The sequence below is a fragment of the Rhinoderma darwinii genome, chromosome 12, assembly GCF_050947455.1.
Source record: "Rhinoderma darwinii isolate aRhiDar2 chromosome 12, aRhiDar2.hap1, whole genome shotgun sequence".
NCBI classification, from domain to species: Eukaryota; Metazoa; Chordata; class Amphibia; order Anura; family Rhinodermatidae; genus Rhinoderma; species Rhinoderma darwinii.
In genome coordinates this window covers 67,636,321-67,661,050 of record NC_134698.1, presented here as the reverse complement: position 1 = coordinate 67,661,050, position 24,730 = coordinate 67,636,321, and the positions used below count along the sequence as shown (strand labels likewise).

Sequence of the window (24,730 nt, the reverse complement as noted above, 5' to 3'; positions counted from 1 at the left end):
TGCGCTGGATAAGCAGGAAAAGGAGTCACCGCGGGCGCTGCTGCACTTCAATGAGACAAAGGGACTAAAGGTTCAGAATATTGATAATATTGATAAATGATGTACGGGAGAGTATAAGATGAATGGAATTTATTGGTAATATGACTACGCGTTTCAATGCCGTACCGGCATCTTCATCAGGTCAATTATTTTACTACCTGCGTTTTATTTAAGTGGTGTTTTTCACATTGCATCATGTGTATAAAAGATCATGTGATGCGGAGTCCTCATGATTTATTCTGAATAAAATGTCTCCGACACCTTTAAAAAATGCCGCGCACATTGACACTTGCGTTTTTTTGAAGAGGCAAGCTTCCGTTTATATATTTATATTTCCCCGTTGACTTCAAGCTAACATCTGACCGCAGCGTTTTTTGACGCAGAAAACGCTAGGGAAAAACAAAAGCACTATGTGTGAAGCCACCTGAAAAAAGATCTTTGTTACACGTTTTCTGTTGGATTCATACAAAATTGGACAGAAAAAACAAATGTATGTCTATGTATGAGGTCAGAGACATATGGAAGTACAGTATGGGACAGGACTATACACTTCAATAGGCGCCGATGGCTCCTATATCTGAGGTTGTACAGAGCCATGATACGGCCGTGTACATTTGGCGTAACCCACATTCGCCGAGCATGCTCATTTGGGAAATACTAAAGTTGTGCTAATGCAGCAATTTTTTGTAACTAGCAGTTGATGCGATAGAGTCCTAACCTCCTAGAGTATCTGCCCTTTTGCAAAACTTTTGATATGTCATAGAGACATATCAGAAGTTTTGATCGGTGGGGCTTCGGGTGCTGAGACCCCCACTGTCGCTGAGAAGGTGCAGAAGTGCTCTCCACCTTTGACACTGATCGGCGCTCCTCGTTAGGCTCAAGACGGGATCACATAGGACATCTATGAGCCAGTCTTCAACCCTAACAAGGAGCGCCGATCACAGTCGAAGGTGCACTTCTTCACCTTCGTTAAGCGATGGTGGGGGTCTCCGCGCCTAAACCTCTAAGGATCAAAACTTCTGATATGTCTCTCTGACATATCAAAAGTTTTGCAAAAGGGCAGATACTCTTTAAAGCTGGGACTCTATGGCATCACCTGCTAGTTGCAAAAAATTGCTGCATTAGCATAACTTTATTATTTCCCTAAGGGGAAAAAAGTTGTAGGCAAACTTCCAACCATCGAAGATAACTACTACATGGTCACAAAACTTTATACGCTATATTTTTTTTCCATTGCCTGAGTATGCAAATCCAAGTTGCAAGCAGTAGAGACTTCTGTGCTGTGCTACCCAGGTGACTGACCGTATTATTCCAACATGCGGCCAAGGACTGGGGTTACACATACACTTTTCATCACTCGCTGCAAAAAAACACTGCAAAGTTGTATGTAGAAATGCCTTGAGTTGCTTGAAAATCTATTCAAAATCGGTCCAGTCCCTAGCTATTTTTTTTGTAACTGCTACATGATCGCTGTCAAGGTTTGGATTACTTTATAGAAAAAAGTCCTGCTACAAAAAGTCTCCGCGTAGTGCTAGCCAAAAAAAAGACCTCACGTTGAACTTTTTAGTCGTTGTTTGGATTGTGCTTGGATAGAAAACAGCCCCCCTGAACATCCGCAGATCAGCAGAGTGGGTCTGAGCTGCAGTACCAAGTGCGATCGTGGAGTTTGGATAAACATTGAAGTGGTGCAGCCGCGGCGCCTTGTTTGCACTGATTGGCAGGGGTCAGAAGCACTAACGACAGGCCATTAATAGAAAATCCTGATACCCCTGTGACTCGCACCAATTTCCAGACAGCTTGCTGGTCTGTTTCCTTCAGGCTTGTAGATGTAAATGGAGAGCGCTATGGGAGTTGGGGGACCCCTGTTCTCGTGATGGGTGTGGGTTCCCTTAGTTTTTATTTCATGTCATTGATTGGCTGTGATGTTGACATATTCTGTCATGGCTGCAGGCTATTGGAGCATGCTGGGAGTTTCACCACAGCTGGAGAGACAGGTAGCGAGTGGTTGGAGACTGGCGCAGTAGTTGTCCTTTATCGCCCTTGATATTGTAGCCGGCTTGAGCACTATGAATATTAAAGAAAATGACTTCGGGCCATTGGCCTAGTTGTTAACTCATTGGAACTCCGTCCTCCGGTTAGTATGTCTGCCACGCGATGTCTCCGCTTAGTTTGCATATCTTTTGTCCCTATTGATATGAGACGCCAGCACATGGTTGTTCCGCTCTCATGTCATATTGTGAAAATGCAATTAAAAAAATGACAATTGATTTAAAATAATTCAATGATTGACATTCTTCACTGTATGATTGTATGTACAGACACAGCTGTCAATCATGGAGTAGCACCGCCCACTGGACTCTTAAGCCTGGAAGACTCCTTTTACCAAATCCTCACCAAAAAAACTATACGTCCATCTTCTCCGCTCCTCCTGTTCTATAACTTGCTGCCCGCAGATCGGACTTCATGTTCAACGTGAAAATTGAAGCTCCACTGGTTAACATTGGCTATGAAGTCTAAAAAAAACTGTAAAATCCCGCATCTGTGATTTTATTTATTTTTATCGCTTTTTGCAGCGTTCACTTACTTTCTGTGTTGTCCACAGTGTAGTGTAAAATCTTTTGCTATATAGAAACTGTCAACAAGCAGGTCACTTGAAATACACATCCATACTTTCCTGGAAGTTCAGAGCAGGAAAATTACTCATGTCCCAGAGCCACTTCTACAGGTTATAACGCTTATAAAGCATAGTACATTATAGGGCAGATCCTATACACATTACTGTGAGGAGTTACTCAATGGTTGCTTATGTATTTTTAGGTTTGTTAAATAAAAGGGTTTTCCAGTCCTAAGAAATTGCTGGCCTGTCCTCGACGTATAATTGGTGGAGAGTCCGACTCTCGGCAAACCCGTCGATCTGCTGTTTTGAAGGGACTGTGGCGCCCGTACGAGCCCTGCTTCCCCTTCATTCCTTATCTGCTCGTACCGTGAATCGACGACGACACTTGTAGCAGCAGTTCACAGTGTTACAGACCTCTTCACTTGACATACTGTGAACCTACTCTTGAAGGGTATCAGCGATTCACAGTACGAGCAGGTTGAAATAAAGGGGAAGCAGCACTTGTATGATCGGTGGTGGTGGCGAGGATTGGACCCCCACCGAGCAGGTATTGATGGCCTATCCTGAGAAAAGGCCATCAATTTCTTAGGACTGGAAAACCCCTTTAAAGCAAAATTGTGGTTCTCACCATTACTGATCTTGGGAAGTTTACAATTGACTATAATTTCTGTCTTCTTGTCTTCAGTAGGGATATGTCCTCAGCACCAACCACTCCTCCATCAGTGGATAAAGTAGACGGATTTTCACGGAAGTCCGTCAGAAAAGCTCGGCAGAAGAGGTCACAGAGCTCTTCACAGTTCAGGTCTCAGGGCAAGCCTATAGAGTTAACGCCTCTGCCTCTGCTTAAAGGTAAGTGAGTGCGTTGTATATGTATCTGACAACCGAGTATATCTACCATGGGTTTTATCTGATTATTTAGATTCTACAGAAAATGTGTTCACAAACAAGTTAGACCTATAGGCCAGGATCACGCATGCGCGCGCGCGCACACGTTTTTTTTTTTTTTTTTTTAATAAGAACTATAAGTGAATCCAAAATGAAGGAATGGTATGAAGAAAAGACTGATACATCTCCTTTCTTTTGTGTCCGCTTCTGTGTTAGACGTAAAAAACTGTGCTTAAAACTGCGTGTGTGTGATCCTGGCCTTAGGCTGGACTCTCACACACCGTTTTTGATCCAAAGCTTGGAGGGGATCTAAAAGGAAGGAAAAGTATGTCCTTCATTTATACTTCCCATTCTTTTCGAATACACTCCTGTCTTTGGCTGAAAAAACTGCATGTGTGATTCCAGCCTTACAGCTAATGACAGAGGATGTTATGCATATACATACTTGTCCAATACATACATATGTTCACAGTATGCACATCCTCTTAGTATCTGTTCACCTTCGCTATAATTTCTGTGACTCAAAATCCATTCCATTCGTCTGCTGCAAGTTCCATTCAGATGAATGGGACTGATTTTCAGTCACAGAAATTTCTGCAAAATCTGCTGCGTGTGAAGCCACCCTTAGGCCACTTTTACGCAGCTGTACTTTTCAGCAGTATTTGGAGGCTAAAACCAGGAGTGGGACCAAAACATGGAAGAGGTGCCAATCTTTCCATTATACTCTTTCTCTGTTGGTTCCACTCTTTGTTTTGGCTTAAAGGGGTTTTCCCATGTTGGAAATTTATGGCACCTATCTGTAGAACGGGGACCCATAAACTCCGGTTTAGCTTACTAGGCTCCGATACCTTCCGGCCACTTCCTAGTTAGGTGGTCGGGAGCTACGGAAACAGCCATAACACGGCGAGCTACACTGCTTCCGAAACTCAGTAGCTACGAAAACAGCGTAGCTCGCCGTGCTATGTTGTTTCCGTAGCTCCCATTTACTTCTATGGGACTTATGGAAAAAGCGTAGCTCAGTGAGCTTGGTTTTTTCCGTAACTCTCGACCACCTAACCAGGATGTGGCCGGGAGACCGCAGGAGCTGAGTAAGCTAGAACGGGGTTTCGGGGACCCCGTTCTAGAAATGGGTGCGAGTCCCTGTGGTGGGACCCACATCTATCGGATTTTTATGGCATATCCTGTGGATATGCCATAAATGTCCAAGATGGGAAAACCCCTTTAAAGATACTGATGCAAAATACTAATCCAAATTTTGCTGTGTGGAAAAGAGCCTAAGGCCCTCCCACACACGAACGTGTTCGGTACGTGATATACGGTCCGTACGTCGGCCGCATTTCCCGGAACGAGCACACTGCAGGGAGCCGGGCTCCTAGCATCATAGTTATGTACGACGCTAGGAGTCCCTGCCTCTCTGCAGGACAACTGTCCCGTACTGTAATCATGTTTTAAGTACGGGACAGTAGTTCGGCGGAGAAGCAGGGACACCTAGTCATCGATAACTATGACGCTAGGAGCCCGTCTCCCTGCAGTGTGTCCGGTCCCGGATATGTGGCCGACATACGGACCGTATATCGCGAACCGAACACGCTCGTGTCAATCCGGGGTAAGTTCACACGTAGCGTAAATACTGCAGAATTTCCATGGAGCTTTTCAACAGCGTATCACAGTAGCAGCAAAGTGGATACGATTTCTACAAATCTCATCCACACGCTGCAAAAAAAAACCTGCACAACAGATGTGTGGAATTTGACTTGCTGTAAGGATCTTTAATCAGCAGCAAGTCAATTTCTCTGGCAAAAACGCTGCAGTATTTCTACACAGAAGATCCAGACAGAAATTCTGCAGTATTTAAGCTACATGTGAACTTAGCCTTATAATCCAAAGCCATGACGCTAGTGTGAATGGAACTGATGAACTAATTCAAAAGCATTCCTCCCCTTAATATAATCACTTGGAAGAATAAGTTTGTGGTGTTCTCTTCTGTTCATCTAGTTATTTCTGCATCTGGGAAAGTTGGGTGACCACTTTTTTGGCTGCCAGTACAGCTCCCACTGTGTCTGACTCCCATTATATAAAGTCCTAAACCGCAAATCTGCCTAGTTATGCAGCGATATGGTAACAGGATGCGCCCTTACATAACTAAGATTTACCCCTCTGAGAATACTGGGTGGCAATTCCTGTAGGGAGACGTTATTGTGTCCATATTGATTGCTACTCCAATTTCCTACATGCAGATATAACTAAGAAATGGCTCCATTTTTTTTTTTAAGAGGAGAATTACTCAAGAACCTGGTTTCTGCTTATAATGGATACCAGGATGCGTTGCCGGATCTGATGGATACCACCGGCACCCAATAGACCCCATTGACTTATAATAATAGTGTTGGTTGTGACGTCCCTCATTTTGTTGAGAAGCTATTCTTCCTCTCAAAGCTGAGGGGATCTGGGACAGCAGCTCCGACACCGATGTGAACAGAGTCTACTATTTTGTTGTGGTGTATTCGGCAACTATTCCAAAGAATATTCTTCTATTTTATTCATCGTTTACACTTCTAGTTGTTTTTGGACTTTACCTACACTATGTTGAGTGCTCATGACTTTGTGTGGTTGCTCTGGTTCCCTGAGACCCGGGTGATAATACGTTTGCATAGATGGGACTATTAGATGGGACTATTTCATAATCATCAGTTTATGAAGTATTGGGTGGTTGTGGTTACACGGGCTTGTGCCGGTGTGAATTGGGTTACATGGGCCAGAGTAGCGTGTGTGTATATATCCGGTGAAGAAGTGTTTTTGAAGTCGTTTAAAACAGGATTTCCAAGCGGTCGGCAACTCCCATTGAAAAAGCTGTCATTCTGGAAAGCCTGCGACTCACACACAACCAAAATATGAGCTCATTTTACCGTATTTCATAATGACTTCCTCTGTATTTCCTTCTCCCGAGTCAGTGATTCAACTTCGAGGGCTGAAAGTGCAGGCGACCACAGAAAGCAACAAAACGTGTATTTGCATATGGAACAATGTTTTTTTCTTTATTTTAGTTCTTTTGATAGAGATATATATATATATCTATATCATAAAAACTGCATATCTATTTCAATGGGGAGAAGGACGTTCGAAGGATCACGTATGCTGAGGTTGTGGGCTATCTGGGTGCCCCATATACATTCGACTGGCGTTCGATCGCACCAAAATTGGAAGGTTTGAACAACTTTAACCCCTTCCCACTCTATGTTGAAATAGTACGTTGTGGTGTGATGGTGCCGGAACAGGTGTCTAACGCTACATTCACATGAACGTAGCCCACCTCGGACGTGAAATACTGCCGTTTTCCACGTCCAAGGTGAACCCGTGTGTGACGTTTTGTCATGTATCCCCCACAGACTACAGTCTATGGAGGGATACGAGACACGTAGGAAAATAGGACATGTCCTAATTTTCAACGGGCCGTTCACACGCTCCGTTGAAACAACTGTCGTGTGAACGGCCCCATTGAAATACATGGGTCCATGTGACGGCCGTTGTTTTAACGGCTGTCACACGGACGAGATTCACGTTCGTGTGAATGGGTCCTAAGGCAGGACCTAATAGGTTGCATGTCAGACAGGCGTAATACATTGCAATATAGAAGTGTTGCAATGTATTATACAAATCAGCAGATCAGATCCTTAAGTCCAATAAAGGGACTAAAAAATAAAACCCCACTATTTTCCTCTTACAAAATGAGTTCGGAATCGGTATCGTTGCATGCGTAATGACCCCTACTATAAAAATAAAACACTCTTTCATCCCGCACAGTGAAAACAAACCTAAAATGCAATGACAGAATTTCTATTATTTGCCTCTCACACAAAGCAATACCAAGTAATCAAAAAATTGTTACCTCAAAATGGTACCAATTGAAACGACAACTTACCACGTGAAAAATAGGCCCCCATAAAGCTCCCTCAGCGGTACAAAAACAAGCAAAAAAAAGTTATGTCTCTCAGAATGTGGGGACATACAAAAATAAATCAACATGAAAAAATAAATACAACGAATCCGGCAAAAAGCGAGCCCTTATACGGTTACGCCAACGGAAAAAATAAAGCTCTAGCTTTTGGAATGCGGAGATGAGAAAATTTAAATAATTTGCTACTTCTTCGAGGCCCAAACTAGGTTGTGCCTTAAGGGGTTAATGCATAGGGCCAGCCTAGGGATGTGACAGTCTGACGTATCACTTGGTTGCATTCCACTATGACAGATCTTGAATATTTGTTATAATGAACTACTTGCCATTCATGTGAATGATGTAATCTTTAGAAAGCATTACTTCTAGGGGAGGATACCGCCATAATACAAGACGAAAAAAAAAAATATTACCTCCATATAATGAATGGAAGAGTATGGGCTTATGGGTGCCGCATTACAGATCCATATATTACCGATCCATATTGTAACGTGAGATCCCAGGGGTTCCAACCCAGGACAATCATCAAAACGAAGAGGCAAAGGCTCATTTAAGTGAGTGGGGCCCAACTGCAGTACCAGTCACAGCCACACGTATGAACATTGCTGCGGAACTTGTTATATGAAACGGCTGGAATCATAGTCACGAAATCGAATGAACCCAGCAACCGTTAATATTTTTCTGTATCCACAGTCCGCTTACTAATGACAGATGTAATTTTTACTTACAAAAATTAGTCTTGTATCGTTGTAAGAACTGAGCATGTGTAGAGCCCAGTGTGCTGGTACAGTGATGTCTGTATAATGTCTACTAGTGTAAACACTTCTGAATCCGCCTGGGGGATGCGGTCATGTGATTAGTCACTCGATCATCCATGATCTTATCCGTTTTGTGTAGTAGCCGCAACCATACAGAAGACTAGATGTCATACAACAGAAGTATGTCTCCTTCAGACTAATAGAATCCCTCATCTCTATTAATAATAGCACATGTAGTAATTATTCTTAATTGAAGCATCATCCATTGGAGCTCTGACCTATTTACAGAATTGTCAAGTGTCTTTGAGAATAAAATTTATATATGTGTTTGCGTGCCTTTTCCTAATATGATCAAGTGAAAATGATCGCAAGTCTCCAATCATCGCAATATGATTGGGCCAAGCCGTGCACATGGGGGCTGTACCTAGACACACGGGGTTAGGCAATCTATTGGAGAATAGCTCCGTAATAAGGCGGAGTTCACACGGCGTGGATTTGTCGCAGACTTTGTTGCGTTAACAATCTGTGATGTGGGAACTCCGCCTAAGGTGTCCAGTGACTCCTATGGAATCCAACAGACCTTCCTGTGAAATCGAAGACATATGGAGGTATAGTAGGGTCCCATAATCTTCTGTGGATTCTGTTCTAGGTATCCACACTACTGAGGTTTTACAAAGCCGTAAAACGGCCATGTGCAAGAGGCCTGTAGTTTAGTTTGAGATAAAGGGAAAAGGGGAGAATTAATGGAAGCAAAAGCGTGACCTGTTATGAAGGCCATAGATATGCAGGGTAGGGAGTGATAGTCCTAGTCTTTGTGTCTGTCCTTGGTTCTGTTGTTTTAGACTGATAGAGATTAGTACCAATGATCCTTAAAGGGTTTATCCTGGCTATTAAAATGGACCACCTATCCTTAGGTGCGCCGCAGCCTCTACAGTGTTTACATGGTCCTCCTTTCTGTTCACACTTGCACGCGCCGTTACATATGTAGCAGCCGTGCAAAGTATTCACTTAAATGGTACATTGGTGCAATACCTTGCCTGGCCACTACAATTGTTACGGCGCATGCGAATACTGAGCAGGAGAAGAACCGTGTACACAATGAATAGGCTGTGTTGCTCGTACAAGCACCGCGGGCCCTTCAAAGAACTGATCAGCGGTGGTGCCGAGAGTCGGACCCCCACCGATCTTATATTGATGGCCTATCCTAAGGTTAGGCCATCAATTTTAATAACCCGGATTACACGTTCTAGTATATTGCTCCTGAGTATTCTGCATGTCAATAGTTTGCCCAGTGGATAGCACTGATGCCTTCCAGCAAGTCCAACCAGGGTATCGTGGGTTTCCTTCCACCTTCAAAACATACTGATAATTTTATATGAACCTTGTGTGTATCTACCGAAGATTGTGGTTTGGACCCCACTCAGGACAAAATAATACAAATCCAATAAAAATATACAAAAACACCTTTTCCCAAACTCTTTAGTGGCGATTGAAGACAGAATTGGAATGAATGGTTATTGATCTGAAGCTGTAGATAAGCCTTCTCTTCAGTGCACAATTATATCCTAAATCCTGTGTTGGCGTTCTGTGCTACACATGGCAGGAGGGATGACCACGGTGCCTGTGTGTGTTCAGCAGCCTGCTACACCACGGTCTATGGTAGCATGAGCCGTAGACACATTGATATACAGTGTCCGATCACCTCCCAGCCGCAATGCATGGACGTATGTGTCGCTATGTGAAGGTTACCCTCTAGCTCAGAATAAACTTGGAGTTGTGACGTTTCATATAGATGAAGCTCGGGCCCCACATCTGTTCCCAGTTTGTAATATACTTTGTCAACACTTTAGTGTCGTCTGACAATTCGACCTTTGCACCAAAAAGCTTGTGCACCCCTGATCGGAAAAGCAAAAATCGCAAATTGGAAAAAAACCAAACTTTTTGTTTAAAATAAATAAAGTTCATAATTACCCCCCCCCCCCCGGGCGTTGTCATAGCAACGCTAGCGTCTATTCCCCGTCCAGGCCTGGCACCTGAGATGACGGATCATTCTATGTGACTGCTGCAGTCAATCACAGGCTGCAACATTGCAACGCGGAGAAGAAAGGAACGCATTGCAATGATAACACAGGGGGAGGGGGGGAGTAAGTGTTACGTTTTGTTGTTTTTTACACCACTCTTTCCACAGCGGGGATTCCTCCCGAAAATCTGCACCACAATTCAGTCTGTCAAGGCATGCTGGAAATTGTAGTTTCACAACCGCTGGAGTTCTGATGGTAGCTGACCCCTGGCATAGACAGAATCTTTGGTTCTGCGTCCTTAAGAACCCAGAGCCTGATGATCCTGTGATTTTTACTGCTGCCGCCTGAAGCAGAATCTTATTTAATTTTAATAGTCAAAATAAACTTTAAGATGAGACCATCACGAGTAGATTATATTATGTTTTTGTTTTGTCTGTGTGGTGTTTATTACATCTGTATGGGGAAGTATTTTCTTCTGTTCGCACTGGTGTCAAGACAGGCGACGTTACAGGATCAATGAAGGGTCTGTCCCCCATTGACTTAAAATGGGTCTGTCAGGTTTTGGTGTTTTTTTTAATTACTGGATCGATTCTCTCCACTCTGACTGTCAAAAAGCAATGGAAACCTGACCAGAAAGAAGGGACACAAGTGTGAACAGAGGCTTTGATTATTTAGGTCTGTGTGCGGGTATTGAGATAACCCAAGTGCTCCCAGGGCTGGACTGTGACTGGAGCTGTGAGATCCCATCCAGATGCAGATTTTTACAACTTCCATGTAGTGCCACGCTGAAATAGTCTGCGGTGGTCTCCATTCCCCAGTATTGGAGTCAGTCTGTCTAACATACAATCACTTTGACGCAGGGCCCTACTTTAGAGTTCTTTCTGTTTTACAATATGATAACCTATCGCTTGTAGATTCCATCAATTTATGATCGGTGCAGGTCTGACCTCTGGGACCCTGGCCAATCCTGAGAATGAAGGGTCCGCAGCACTGATTTAACGCTGCGTCCCCGTCTACGTTTCCCTGCACAGCGGCGTTACTGACCATCTGGCGTGCAGGGAGCTGGGTGCTGCAGTTCCTGCATAGTGGGTGATCGCTGTGTAGGGAAAAAATAAAATTAAAAGAAAGCAGCGCTGCAGCCTCTTCGTTCTTAGGATCGTGGGGATCCCAGAGGTCATAAATTGATGGGATCTACTATCGTTATGCCATGAACTAGGAATACCCCTTTAACACTGGCTGAGCCAGGCAAGTGTTAAGGAACCTGTAAGACCCTTAGGTTTATTTTGTTGTCACATATCAGGCCTGGATGCATCCTGAAAGCCCCTCATCTTCAGAATCCTTTTGGTTTGCTGGTACTTTGTGGGTGGTCACATGACTTACAGCAGGAGTGAAACGATTCTGCAGCATCCCTTCTTAGAACTCTGTAGTGCGGCTCCTCTCTTGTTCCTCCTGGAAATATTTAACTATATTGACAACTAGGGATTACCATTCTCCTTTATAATGGGGTATTGCCCTACATAGTCTGACATTGTCCAATCCGTTCTGACTGTGTATGGACAAACCCTGTTGATAAAGAAAATAACACCCCGCTGTGCTTCCCCCCCATACAGTACCAGGAGGAATAACTGAGGAACCGCTAAGTAAAGTGTTCTAAGAATAGATTGTCCAGCACATGTCTGGCATGGTACTCCTCAACTATCATGGTTTGGGATGTTTGCAGATCACAAGGGGAATAATAGAGCAGGAGGTATAATGGTTGGGTAGGAGATTTAGTACAGTGCCATCCTATAAGGGCAGCGTAGATCCTGAGAAGGATGGTTATGTACGTGTTCACGTCTGTCACAAAGTGCCCGCAGTTAATAATCCTTTGCAATGCTGATTTAATCACTGTGGCTCTTACTTGCTTCACTATCTTTATTATTTGGCCTCCATAGACTAGGGCAAGACCGGAGAACGAAAAGCAGGAAACTGGGAGCACGGAGGAAAATTACATTTATAAAAGAACGATTGCCATTGTAAATACTAGAGATGAGTCTGTGCGTCCGCTGCTGGCAGTAGGTCTCGTAGTGTTCTGTGACTTCTGAGAAGATGGGGGCCGCAGAGTTTAGCACACATGGTCTGTCTTTGGCAGAGCCTCAGCGTGGATGACAGTCTGTAAGCCGGACATAGAGCCCTTTTCTAAAATATAACTTTTATTGCTGTGTGCTGAAAACTTAGTTGAGCTCTGTTCACATTACTGGCAGATTTAGCAGGAAGGATAGTCGTGCATGTAGCGCTATTCTTCTCATCAAAAGGACAGAAACCCTAACAGACCCCATTATCCGAAACCATCTGCACTGGAACCGTCGCCATTGAAATCAATGGTGATGCAAACGGAATCCTATGGTTTCAGTCAGGGTTCCGTTCGTGGGTTCCCCTGACTGAAAGGTCCTACGGAACCCATGAACAGAGTCCTGGCGCAGAGGTGAACGTAGTATTTTGGTTACAGTTTGCTTCTTGCCCCACTAGGTTTCCATTTTTTCCATGGAAACAATAGCGCTGCACATTACGCTATTGTTTCTTTGAAAAAAAACAAACCCAACATTGTACTATGTTTTTGCGCTTCACGCATCGCTCCATAGACTTTAGTCTATGGGGGATGCGGGATAACACGACCCACAGCGCAGAGCACGGATGTACCGCGGACATGAAAAAACATCCAAGATGCGCAACGCTCGTGTGAATCTAGCCAAAGTGTCGTACATTTAAGGGTATGTGCACACACACTAATTACGTCCGTAATTGACGGACGTATTTCGGCCGCAAGTCCCGGACCGAACACAGTGCAAGGAGCCGGGCTCCTAGCATCATACTTATGTACGATGCTAGGAGTCCCTGCCTCGCTGCAGGACAACTGTCCCGTACTGTAAACATGATTACACTACGGGACAGTTGTCCTGCAGCGAGGCAGGGACTCCTAGCATCGTACATAAGTATGGTGATAGGAGCCCGGCTCCTTGCACTGTGTTCGGTCCGGGACTTGCGGCCGAAATACGTCTGTCAATTACGGACGTAATTAGTGTGTGTGCACATACCCTAAAACTTGTCAAAATTGCTGTGTGTTTTTTCATTCCTCCCAACAGAAGTTAATAAAAGTGAATTAAAGCCAATTCTACCTTTAAAATGGTGCCATAGAATATTACAACTCATTCTGCAAAATGTCGACGCGGATATAAAAAAAAAAAAAAGTTATGGCTCTTTAATAAACTAGACAATGAGCTGAAAAAGTTGTTTTTTCATTAAGGGCCAAAATAAGTCACTAAAGGGTTAAAACCGGTTAGGCCGGATTCACACGTAGCGCAAACTGCAGATTTTCCGCAGCGTAATACAGTAGCAGCAAAGTGGATGAGATTTGAGCAAATCTAATCCACACGCTGCGTAAAGAATTCACCGAAAGAACTTTCATAATTTGACCTGTGGTGCGTTTTTTTTATTTTTATTGCTGCTTATCTGAATTCAATGGGAGGTAAAACCCGCAAGAAATAGCAGATGTTGCTATTTTTGCGTCCGAATTTTTTTTCCGCGCAGACCTATGTTAGTGAGTGGGGTCGTTCAGACTGTCAGTGAATTTCACGCAGCATATGTGAGCTGCGTGAAACGCACGACATGTCCTATATTTGGCCGTGTTTCGCGCTGCACGCACCCATTGAAGTCAATGGGTGTGTACAAATCGCGCACGGCACATGGAAGCACTTCCGGGTGTCGCGCGTGATTCGCGCAACAGCAGTAACAACAATGAATGAAAACCGAAAAGCACCATGTGCTTTTCTGTTTGTAAACCTAAAACCAGAGTGTCATCATGATGCCGGCTGCGCGAAATCACGCAGCCACGCACCATATGCTGATGCCACGCGGACCTTTTGCGCGCGCAAAACGCACACGCTCGTGTGAATCCGGCTTTACCAAGAACTTTTTGCTCCTGCATCCAGCCCGGCCTCCGGAGATGACTTTTCATCCCATGTGACTGCTGCATGAAATGTCATCCCAGGAGGCCGGGTTACAGGACGTCCGAGGGATGCTTCGCCGTAGCTACAGCTATGGGGTGTTTTTTTTTTCTTTTACTTGTTATTTTCCGCCGCTGACATTCTGGCTGAAAACTGAACTACAACGTGGTGCGGAACGGAATTCCCTGATGCGTCCAGGGCGGATACGCTTGTGTGCTGTTACACAGCGTATCCGCCCTGTGTGAACATACCCTAATATGCCATTTCCTAAAAGACTTGCATTAGCTGTAGGTTTCTTGCTATAATATAAAAGTGTATATAAAAAAAATATAAATATATATATATCTATATCTCTCATTCCTTGTCTGAACATGGGGGGCGCTGTCCTGTGATGGGATGAAATGCTGTTGCATAGTCTCATTGTAAGCCCTCGCTGCTCCCATGTACAGATGTAATGCATCTTGGGGAATGCGGTTTTAATAGTACAATTCAAGATGAACACAATTTACTGGCCGGCACATTTACGTCTTGATGATTTCCCTCGACATGTGGGCCGCATGCATTTCTAAACCCATTAACCCATGACTAGTTACAGATCTCTATTAAAGGCCAGACGTCAACAAATAACCTGTGTGGTCTATGGGAACATGAAAATGGATTAAACCACGCCAGCTCTGCAGTATTCCTAGAAACAGGGACGCGCCTATAGCCTGAAAAGTACAAAAATTGTGAGTCACAGCCTCCGAGTAAGGGCCTGTTCACATCCGCGTTGGCCTTCATCTGCTCCGTCACAGGAATGGAAAGACAAACGGAAAGTATAGTTTTCATTACCATGGATTTCAATGGTATTTTTTTTGTTTGTTTGCCCCAGTTTCGCTATAACATGACGTATAACACGTTCGTGTGAATAAGGCCTTATGTGCTGCGTAAAGAACATGTACATTATTAGATGGGTCAGTAGGATTATGGCGATATCACATATTTTATAGGTTTTCTGTTTTACTACTTTTGCACAATAAAAAACACTTTTGAAAGAAAATATTTTGTTTTTGCATCGTCCTGTTTCAAGAGCCATAACTTTTTTTTTTTTCCCAGGACAAGATGTCGTTTTTATTGGTACCATATTGGGATACATGGGATTTATTGATAACTTTTATTCCATTTTTTGAGGAAGGGAAATGGAAAAAAGCTATTTTTATGCCAATGATCATGTGGTTTAAATAACATGTTAACTTTATTGTTCAGGTCCTTATGATCGGGGCGTGCGTGCGTGCGTGTGCGTGTACACACATATATGGTATACATTTTCCCTTTTCTTTTTTTTTTAACCTGACAAAATAAAACCATTTTTTATGGAAAGGATGGTTTTATTATTCGTTTACTGACCACAGTTTTTTTTTTTTTTTTTTTGTTTTTTTTTAAATTAAACTTATTTGACTTTTTTTTTTTTTTTAGTCGGACTAGGGGACTTCACTATTCAATCTTTTGATCACTTCTATAATGCTTTGGTATACGGAGTATAAAACTCTTGCATGGCCTGACCGCATTTGCAGGCTTCCCTTGGCCTGACCGCAGCATTTAAGGAGTTAAACGTCCGCAACTCGTACGAAACTCTGATCACGGCCGTTGGAGCCGGAGACAGGCTGTCATCAGACAGCCTAGCACATGCTCCTCCTGACACGGGAGACCCGTGCCGGGGTTATTCCGATGCGTGGTAAAAAGGCTTATGCATCGGAATAAGGCCCCTTAGTGACCGCCGTGAAAGTCGTATTGGTGGTCACTATGGTTTTTTTTTTAGCTTGAGTATTCCTGAAAAAAATAAACACACGGTCCATCATAGAGGTATTCTTAACTTCTAATGTTGTGGCGTATCGCTAGGATATGTTGTGAAGGAGTCGCAGCTCTAGCTTCCTTCTAAAGGTTCGGTGATCATCCCAGATATTGGACCCCTCTATCACTAAATGACATATCCCCAGTGTTATGCCTTCACTTACTATGGTTAGAAAATCCCTTCCAGATGAATGGGTGACCATCTAATACATGGGTGGGCTGGGTACACCAGAGTGAGTGCCACCGCTGGTTATTTAACCTCCACACTTGCTAATAGAGGGAGGTCTCGAGTGGTGAACCCTCTGATGTTCATATACCCCAATAGGGTATGTGGAAAAGGGTCCTCTTCATGAGACCACCTCTTACATTGCCATAGTGCTACATATATGTAAAATGTTATATTAATCTATAATTGTTTACGTGTCCTATATATGTGTTTGTATTTTATATATGGCTAGAAAAGTCTTGTCCTCTATGAACGGGTGACCCCGTGAGGTTTAGTAATAGAAGTACTGTAGTAATTGGGTTCCCTGATTTCTTGGGCCACTGTCCCAGTTATACGGCCAGGGAAAAGGTCTCCGTCAGACATCACACAGACCGTCAAGTCTTCAGGAAGTCAACGCCCTTCCATGTTCCAGCCGAGTGTCTGCAGATCAGCTCGTCACATCCACGACACTTCTCTTCTGTTCTTCATTCATTCAAGGGCTTCATATTGTGTTCTTGAATTTTCCCCTAAAATGAGAGAAATCGCCGGAAAATCTAATTCCTCTAGTAAGTTAGACTTTTATTTTGCTATCTATCATTGCTCTATGTTTTAGGGAACGCAGGGTGATAAATGTGTCTGCACCTACAGGGTCTGTCACCCAACTTTTCTAGGCTCCTGAGTAGTTATACTTCGATATAACACCCAAATCCAGTCTTGCTGATTTAAGTCTGCAGCTTTTCAGGAGCCTGAGAAAGCTGGACCACAGCCGCGGTTTTGGAGTCCAGATTAGTTGTCACACAGCTTTCCTGGGAACAGATCAATAGGTGACGGCTCAAGAACTTCTGATTACAGGTGAACGTCTGCTTTAGGAAGACCTGCATCCTACAAATTCTCAGATACTATGCCATATATTTCATGTGGTCATAATGACTATAAATGTTTTCTATCTAATCAATTGCTACTTTCCGTAATATAGAACGGTGATCATTAACCCCTTTTTGACCGCTTCACGTAAATATGCGGCAGGTTGCCAGTCTGCAGAGCTATGTTTATGGCATGTTCAGATATGGCGGATTTGCAACAGATTTCCACTGCACACTTTTTTTCTTTCTTTTGGTTTTTATAGCTCTTTAGTGTACTTAGTGCAGACGTTGCAGAAAACAGCCATTCAGAAAGTAGCTCGCGGTGCGGAATTTATATTCTACAGCATGCTCAGTCTGTTGCGGAGTTTCAGCGGATTTTCACAGGCTGAAACATGCGGCTAGTGCGCTGCGAAATCCACCTCGTCTGGATAAACCCTCACATAAGCAGATTTTGCAGCAGAATCGTTGCGTAATTGCAGCGAAGTTGAAGCAAAATCTACAGCGGAAAATTGCAGCTATGTCTGAACGTCCCCTTACAGTCCCCGTTCTCCTCCCGAAGATTCTTCTGCATTGAGTGTCCGGGTCTGGCTGTAGTGAACAGCCTCTGGTCCAGATGCCGTCAACGAAACCTGATTGGTTCAAATTCCGATAACCGCACCAGGACCAGAGAATCTTTATTGCTGTCAGACCTAAACACCACCGTGCTGCAGGATCGCTGGGATCGCCGGGTTCCAGCAGCAAAAGGATGTCCAGGTCTGACCGTAACTAACGGTCTCTGGTCTGGATGCCGTCATCAGGACCTGAATGAATTAATAAATAAATATAAGTAATAAATGAACTGTTTCATAAATAAATATATAATAATTATTAAAAAAAATTAAAGAAATCAAACCTGTTTAGGTGCTCAGGCATTTAAACGTCCCGTTCCTGTAATGCAGAATGTACGTTACCCCAAATATATAATTATTACCCCCACCCACCAATTTTTGTCTGTTTTACATTGGCAATATCTGCTTTTGCACCTACATTAAATAATGTCTGTACTTGGATGATTACAAATAATAAGACAGCCCTACGTGTCCCGCAGAAGAAAAAGAAGAAAAAAATAAATGGGAATGAGAAAAATAAAAAATCCACAATAAGGCCGGGATCACACATAGCGTAAATTCTGCTGCTACTGTAAATGCTTCAAAGTGAGGAAAAAATGCTGTGGGGGGAAAAAAGCGCAGAAAAGTCGTGCACAAATTGTTTTGCGTTGCGATTATACAATCTGCAGCGTGTCCATATATGCTGCGAGTTCTGTGCAGAGATGCTGCGTGTTTTGCCCATTCAATTGGAAGTATAAATAACACAGCAGATGAGTTTTGTTGTAGGTTGTACAGCGGTTACGCAGTGGAAACCCAGGCAAAAACGCTGGAAATCCGCAGGTGCACAAATAACTCGTCATAATCCATGCCTGACACTAAATCCGCAGCAAAAACACACCAGTTCATGCCATGCTTAGACCCCTGCACAATCTACACATTACAGACCACTGGTGAAAGGAGTAGGCCTCATGCACACGACTGTTTCATTAGTAATTACGGATCCGGTAATTATGGATGAAATTGCAGACCCATTCATTTCTACAGGCCATGGACACCTTTCCGTATATTTACAGATGTGTGTCCATAGAATATGTCCTATTCTTGTCTGCAATTGCGGCACGGACTCGCCCATAGAAGTTTATTACGCAATTACGGACGGGTACGGAAATGCACCCTTATTTGCGGACACTACAAACCCTTAAGGTCGTGTGCAGAAGGCCGTATTGTACAAACCATGCTTAAAAAAAATAAAAAAATTATAATTATTTATATATATATATATATATATATATATATATATATATATATATATATATATATTTATTATAAATCGGGTAATAAAAAGCTTAGGGTAATCATATTTCTAAATAGCTGTGTGTGTGTGTGTGTGTGTGTATATATATATATATATATATATATATATATATATATATATATATATATATATAATAATATGTTTGTGTGTGTGTATATTATATTACAATTCTTTTATCTCTGCATCCAATAATCCACAACATCTGATTAATCCAGAATTTGTTTCCAACATAGAACTGCAATGTATTGCAAAATTTACCCATAACCAGCAATTCTTTCATAAGACCGCTTCACGGGCGTAATACGGGTGCTTTTCTTTCTTTTGTCCCATATTACAGAAACAACACCCTGGGCTCCCACAGTTCATTAGAACCGGAGTTAGATGACTATAGTAGTCTATAATGCCCTAACTTTAGTGCTGATTAAACCGTGGCAGGTCCAAGTGTTGCACCCGTATTACGCCTGCGGGAAAGCAGTCTAAAAGAAATTACAAAAAATCGATATATATTTTTTTTTACAGATTTTGTGTTAAAGGGGCACTGTCGTTTCAATGAACTTTGGACATGTCTTGGGGTGGTCTGGTTGCTAAGACCCTCACCAGTAGCTAGTGCCTTGCCCCATAGCCCCCTGTGGGCTCTCATGGGCTGGAGCATAATACGGGCCTTATACTTATTTCTAGCGGTGGTCTCCGCACTGAGAAACCAACTCATCACAACTCCTGACATGTTTCTATGATGGTCGAAATGACGGTGACCCTTCTACATTTTGGTTTGGGTTCTCCGCTCTTAATCTGTTCTGTCCAATTGATGGCAGATCAGTGACATTTATGATAGATATATATATATATAGTATGAGGAAACATAACGTAGCCGGTAGAACACAGCATCAGTTATGCTGCTTTATATAATACACAATATCTTCCCTTCATGTGGAGATTTCTATAGACAGTCGGGGGTGGAAGAAGCAGAACCTGTTCTAAAAGTTGCTTAAAAATAACTATATAAAGTCCTTGTTGTGTGCAGCTTGTGCTGTGTGACACCGTGCAAACAAAACATTGCAAAGCAGCATAAAACCTTTTCTTGTTCGTGGACTCGCTAACCCAGTTTTATGAGGACAATGAAACTTCAGAGCACTATTTTGTATACGTAGAAACCTAACCAAATACTTTGTGTAGTTGTAATGTCACAGTTTTGTGTTTTTTTTTAATTAAAACCGTACTGTAGCTGCCGCACTCATTGAGGTACTAGGAATTGCAAGGGTTTCGAAGCACAGAGGAACAATAGGAATTGTAGGCCGGGAGGGTTCGCAATTCCTTTCTAAACTGGGGAATCAGGAGACCAAAGCTAATATAGTGTATTAAGAAAACATGTATTAAGAAAATATTCCAAATCCTTTATGCTACTTGGGGAAAAAATAAAATAAAAAAAAGGTTCTTTAAAGGGCTTATCCAAATTGGTTGACACCATAGGTGTTAAGCTGGTATTGTCGGCAAAGGCATTCAAATGAATGGGCATCGTCTCTTGGCAGTGGCTCACAGATTTCGGCTTATAGACGGCAGATCCAAGAGGGTGTATAGGGTAATAGGGCGTATGGTCAGGGAACAACCAATTTTAAAGGGGTTATCTATCCGGATAAGCCCTAATTTTTAGAAGTGTCCATGGACAATAAGCTGATTACAAAGTGACCTCCATTGATCAGCGCTGTGGAGAAACCTAACGGTAAATGTTAAGTTTCCCCACAGCGCCATCACAGGAGAAATGAAGAATTACACCATGTTCATATCAATGGCTCGTCTGTGTAATGCAGGACAGGACGGGCCGTCCAGAGAGGGAGACGCTCTTTCTAATACAGAATTCCCTAATAAAGCATATGAAATGGGTTTTCTAGTGTAGACCCTTTAATGTGGTATATAATACTTCTCTGAGGCCTGCACCTATCTCTTGAATGGGGCTTCTGACTCCCGTCCTACCTTCTGGTACTGGCCACTGAGTAATGGGGTGGCCAGAAGTGCGGCAACAGCCAAACTTGCTGAGCTATGCTCCTTCCGTAACTCCCATAGAGATGAAGGTTGATGTGTTGCACCACAGATTGCTGAACGCGTTTCTCCGGGCCACTTCGTAACTTAGGCGTGATTCACATCACGTTTGTGCCCTAGATTTATCGTATACATCGGGAAAGCTACCTACATACACGATAAACATGTCTATAGGGCTCCATTAGCCCAACGAACACCAAAAAAAGTTGCCTTTTGACCTCAGGTTGGCATACGTTTTTTTGCAGAATGGATTAACTTCGTATCCTATGTGTGACGGATGCCGCTGTATGGAATCCGTCCAGAGGTATATGTTAAAAATATGCCTTGAGGAGCTTCCCCAGGGCCGGGGGTTCCTCGGAAGAGCATTAAGTAGTGTTCTGTCCAGGGATTCTGATCCTGGAAAAGCCCCCAAGGTCACTGTCCCTATATGGACATTGACGGCAGGGGCTCCCCCAGGAGTGAAATCCCCAGCCAGAGTGTTGCCGATGCTCTGGCCATTGATTCTGGCAATACAAAATCCTTATCGTTACCTTCCATATATGGACAGTGATGTCAGCGGCTCCTCCAGGAGCTCCTGACCAGAGCGTCGGCAATGCTTGGGACTTTTTTGAAAGTAGAATTCCTGACATCACTGTCCATTTATGGACAGTGATGTCAGGGGCTTCCCCCAGCACAGTGCTTCAACTAGTGATGTGCCTGGGGACTTCAGGTGACGTATTCCACTGTATGCACAGTGAGAATCTGGCCGAATCCCAGCGACAGCAGGAGAAGGTAGTACAGGGTTCAGCTGACCCCAATCTAGAGGTGGATTTGGATCCCACCTCTGGGACCCACACCTATCAGACCCTGTGGATATGACATAAATGTCTGAGATGGGAATACCTCTTTAACGTAGAGTAACATTAGGAATAATTATATTGTGCTTGCATTGCTGACAACTTTCCCCTTTTGCTATAACGTCTTGCTTGTAGCGCTCTCCCACCAGTTTGCATTGTTAGTGGTTACTAGGGATCGATGCTTTACACCTACCCAACCTTCTTTATTTGTGTAACTGCAAAGGGAAACCCACATCTGCGTCTGTACAGTATTATTGAACATGACAGCCGGCTCCTCCATTCATTTCCATAAAAACCTGCAGGTAATAGGTTCATGTGACTTCTTCTTTCGAGTGTTTCCAAACATTTGGGGGTTTTGTGTGTGCGTTGTTTTGTCTGCCGCTCGTGTTGTGGTGTTAATCATTATTAACTCGGTCGCTATTCGTATTATTGCTTCAATTATAAACCCGCCACGCTGTTTGCTGATAACCTTCAGATTTTGTTCTTCACACCGTTTCCTTCGGTGGCCGACTGTGTACTATTGAAATTCGTACAATATGTCAAGATATGCGTTGTTATCCGTTCTATAGTGTGATTTTTATTTATTTATTTTTACAACATATGTGCATAAAAAAAAAAAATCTAGGTCTTCATTCACAAATCTGTGTGAATGGATCGTGTGGTAGACATACATTTTGTGCTAGAATTGGGACCAAATGCCTCACCGTCCGTGCAGGAGGAACCACAGAGTCAGGAGTAAGCAGGGACTGTGCATTTTCAAGAAGCCCGGGTGACTGTCCCAAAATGATAGCTCATTGGCTGCTGTAACTCTTCCTTTTGAGCGAACCCACAGATGACCAGGTCAGAAGTGTAAATTGCTGGTGGGAAAGACAACCATTCATCTCTATTTTTGGGCTTTATTTTTTAAAGCTGGGCTATGCTTTAGCTGTATAGATTTCAGAATTGAATTGAGTCCTGTTGGCTTCAATGTTAGACTGTATTCACACGAGACGGAAATGCTGCGGTCTGTCTGTGCGTAATTTCCGTGCGGAAAATCCAGAGGATGACAGTTCCAGCCATGTTGATGGGATTTGAAAAAACCTCATCCACATGCTGCCGAACGTTGTCTGGATGGAAATCGGAATATGCTTATTCTGTTTTGGATGTAGAAGGGGTGAAATCCACTGCAAAATCCACACATAACGTGTTGATTTTGCTGCAGAATTTCTGCAGCGTTTCCGTCCCTCGTGACTGTAGCCTCTGCACTGGGGTGCTGACAGCGAGCTCTCCACAAACATGTACCCCAATAACAGATGGCCATGTCCTTCTTAAAGTAAAAGCGTCACCCAAAACTGATTCTTTGTTATGCCTAGGGCAGAGCCTGACGGTGCGGAGCGATAAAGAAAACGTTGTCATGCACCACATCTATAGGCCCTGCAGTAGGCATAACACAATCTGTTTTGCTTTATCAGTTGCATTTACAACAGTCCCAAGTCACCGACTATCTTGAATCACACTGATCTCAAACAGATTTATATTTTATTTTTCGGCGCCCTGCATGCGAATCGGATTTGCTGCCAATAACTCTGCCGCAAATCCGACTCTGATACCACAGGAATCCTGGCTGAAAGATCACACCAAATCGTGTTTGATTTGGTGTGGACTTGCGGGCGGATTTGCCGCTGCGGACACTAGATGAGGGGAGAAACAAACAAAACCCATACTCTCCTCTCCCTGGTCTCCCATAGCGACGCGTCAGTCCTACCACGGCTGGTGTCAGTGCTGCCGCCCTCCTGGGATGAAGTTTTCTCCCATGTGACCATTGCAGTGTCAATGTAGTGATACGAGGGCTTGTATTTTGCGGGACAATACGTGGTTTTGATTGGTGCTGTTTTGGGGCACATGGGACTTATTGATTAACTTTTATTATGACTTTTTTTTGGGGGGAATGTAAAAAAAATTATTTCACCATTGTTTTTTGCGGTTTTTTTTTTTGCGTTCACCTTACGGTTTTACATATTAATTTTATTGTTTGGGTCATTACGGTCGCGACGATACAATATATGTGTACTTTTATTTTATACACTTTTACAAAATAAAACCACTTTTTATGGGAAAAAATTGTTTTATTTATTCTTTACTGTAATTTTAATTAATTTTTATTTCACATTACTTATTTTTTAGTCCCACTAGGGGACTTTACTATGTGATATTTAGATCGCTTCTATAATGCTTTAGTATACCAAAGCATTATTGCCTGGCAATCTATTAGGACGTGCCTCTGGCGCGTCCTAATAGGCATATGCCCAGGGTAAACCTGGGGGCTTTTATCAGGCCCCCAGTTGCCATGGCACCCCATCTCCTTTCCGGGCCGCCAATGGGTGACAGAGGGAGCTCCCTCCCTCTGTAAACAAGTTAAATGCAGCAGTTGCTATTGGCTGCAGCATTTAACGGGTTAAACGGCCACGATCGCGGCCGTTGGAGCAGGAGCCCGGCTGTCATCAGGCAGCCGAGCCCCGGCTCCAGCCTGCAGAGTACACCCATACAGGACTTTGACTGGGCCGTCGTGAAAAGGCGTATTGGTGGTCACTAATGGGTTAAAGAACGTCATCTTTGCTATTTTTACTACAAATCCACAGCTTTTTCCGCCGCAAAAATCACAAGACTTGCTTATTTTTTGCAGAATTTCACTACAGCACTGAACTCCATAAGGAAGGTCCGCAACAAATATGTAACTATTCCGCAGCATAAATTGACATGCAGATCATAAAATCTGCATCGGAGGTCAATTTCTGCACTAAAATTTTGAGCAGCGGGTAGATGGCA

The 24,730-nt window shown here is 43.3% G+C and overlaps 1 protein-coding gene across 2 annotated transcripts in view; it reads left to right on the top strand.

Annotated features, from left to right (window-relative positions):
- PPP2R5E (protein phosphatase 2 regulatory subunit B'epsilon) overlaps positions 1-24,730 on the top strand; it is a 74,313-nt gene that overhangs the window by 11,201 nt on the left and 38,382 nt on the right. For both annotated transcript variants that reach the window (XM_075843752.1, XM_075843751.1), the window contains exon 2: positions 3,342-3,505. In XM_075843752.1, the coding sequence (XP_075699867.1) occupies positions 3,349-3,505 (157 nt within the window). In that variant the 5' untranslated portion in view covers positions 3,342-3,348. The remainder of the gene's footprint in view (positions 1-3,341; positions 3,506-24,730) is intronic.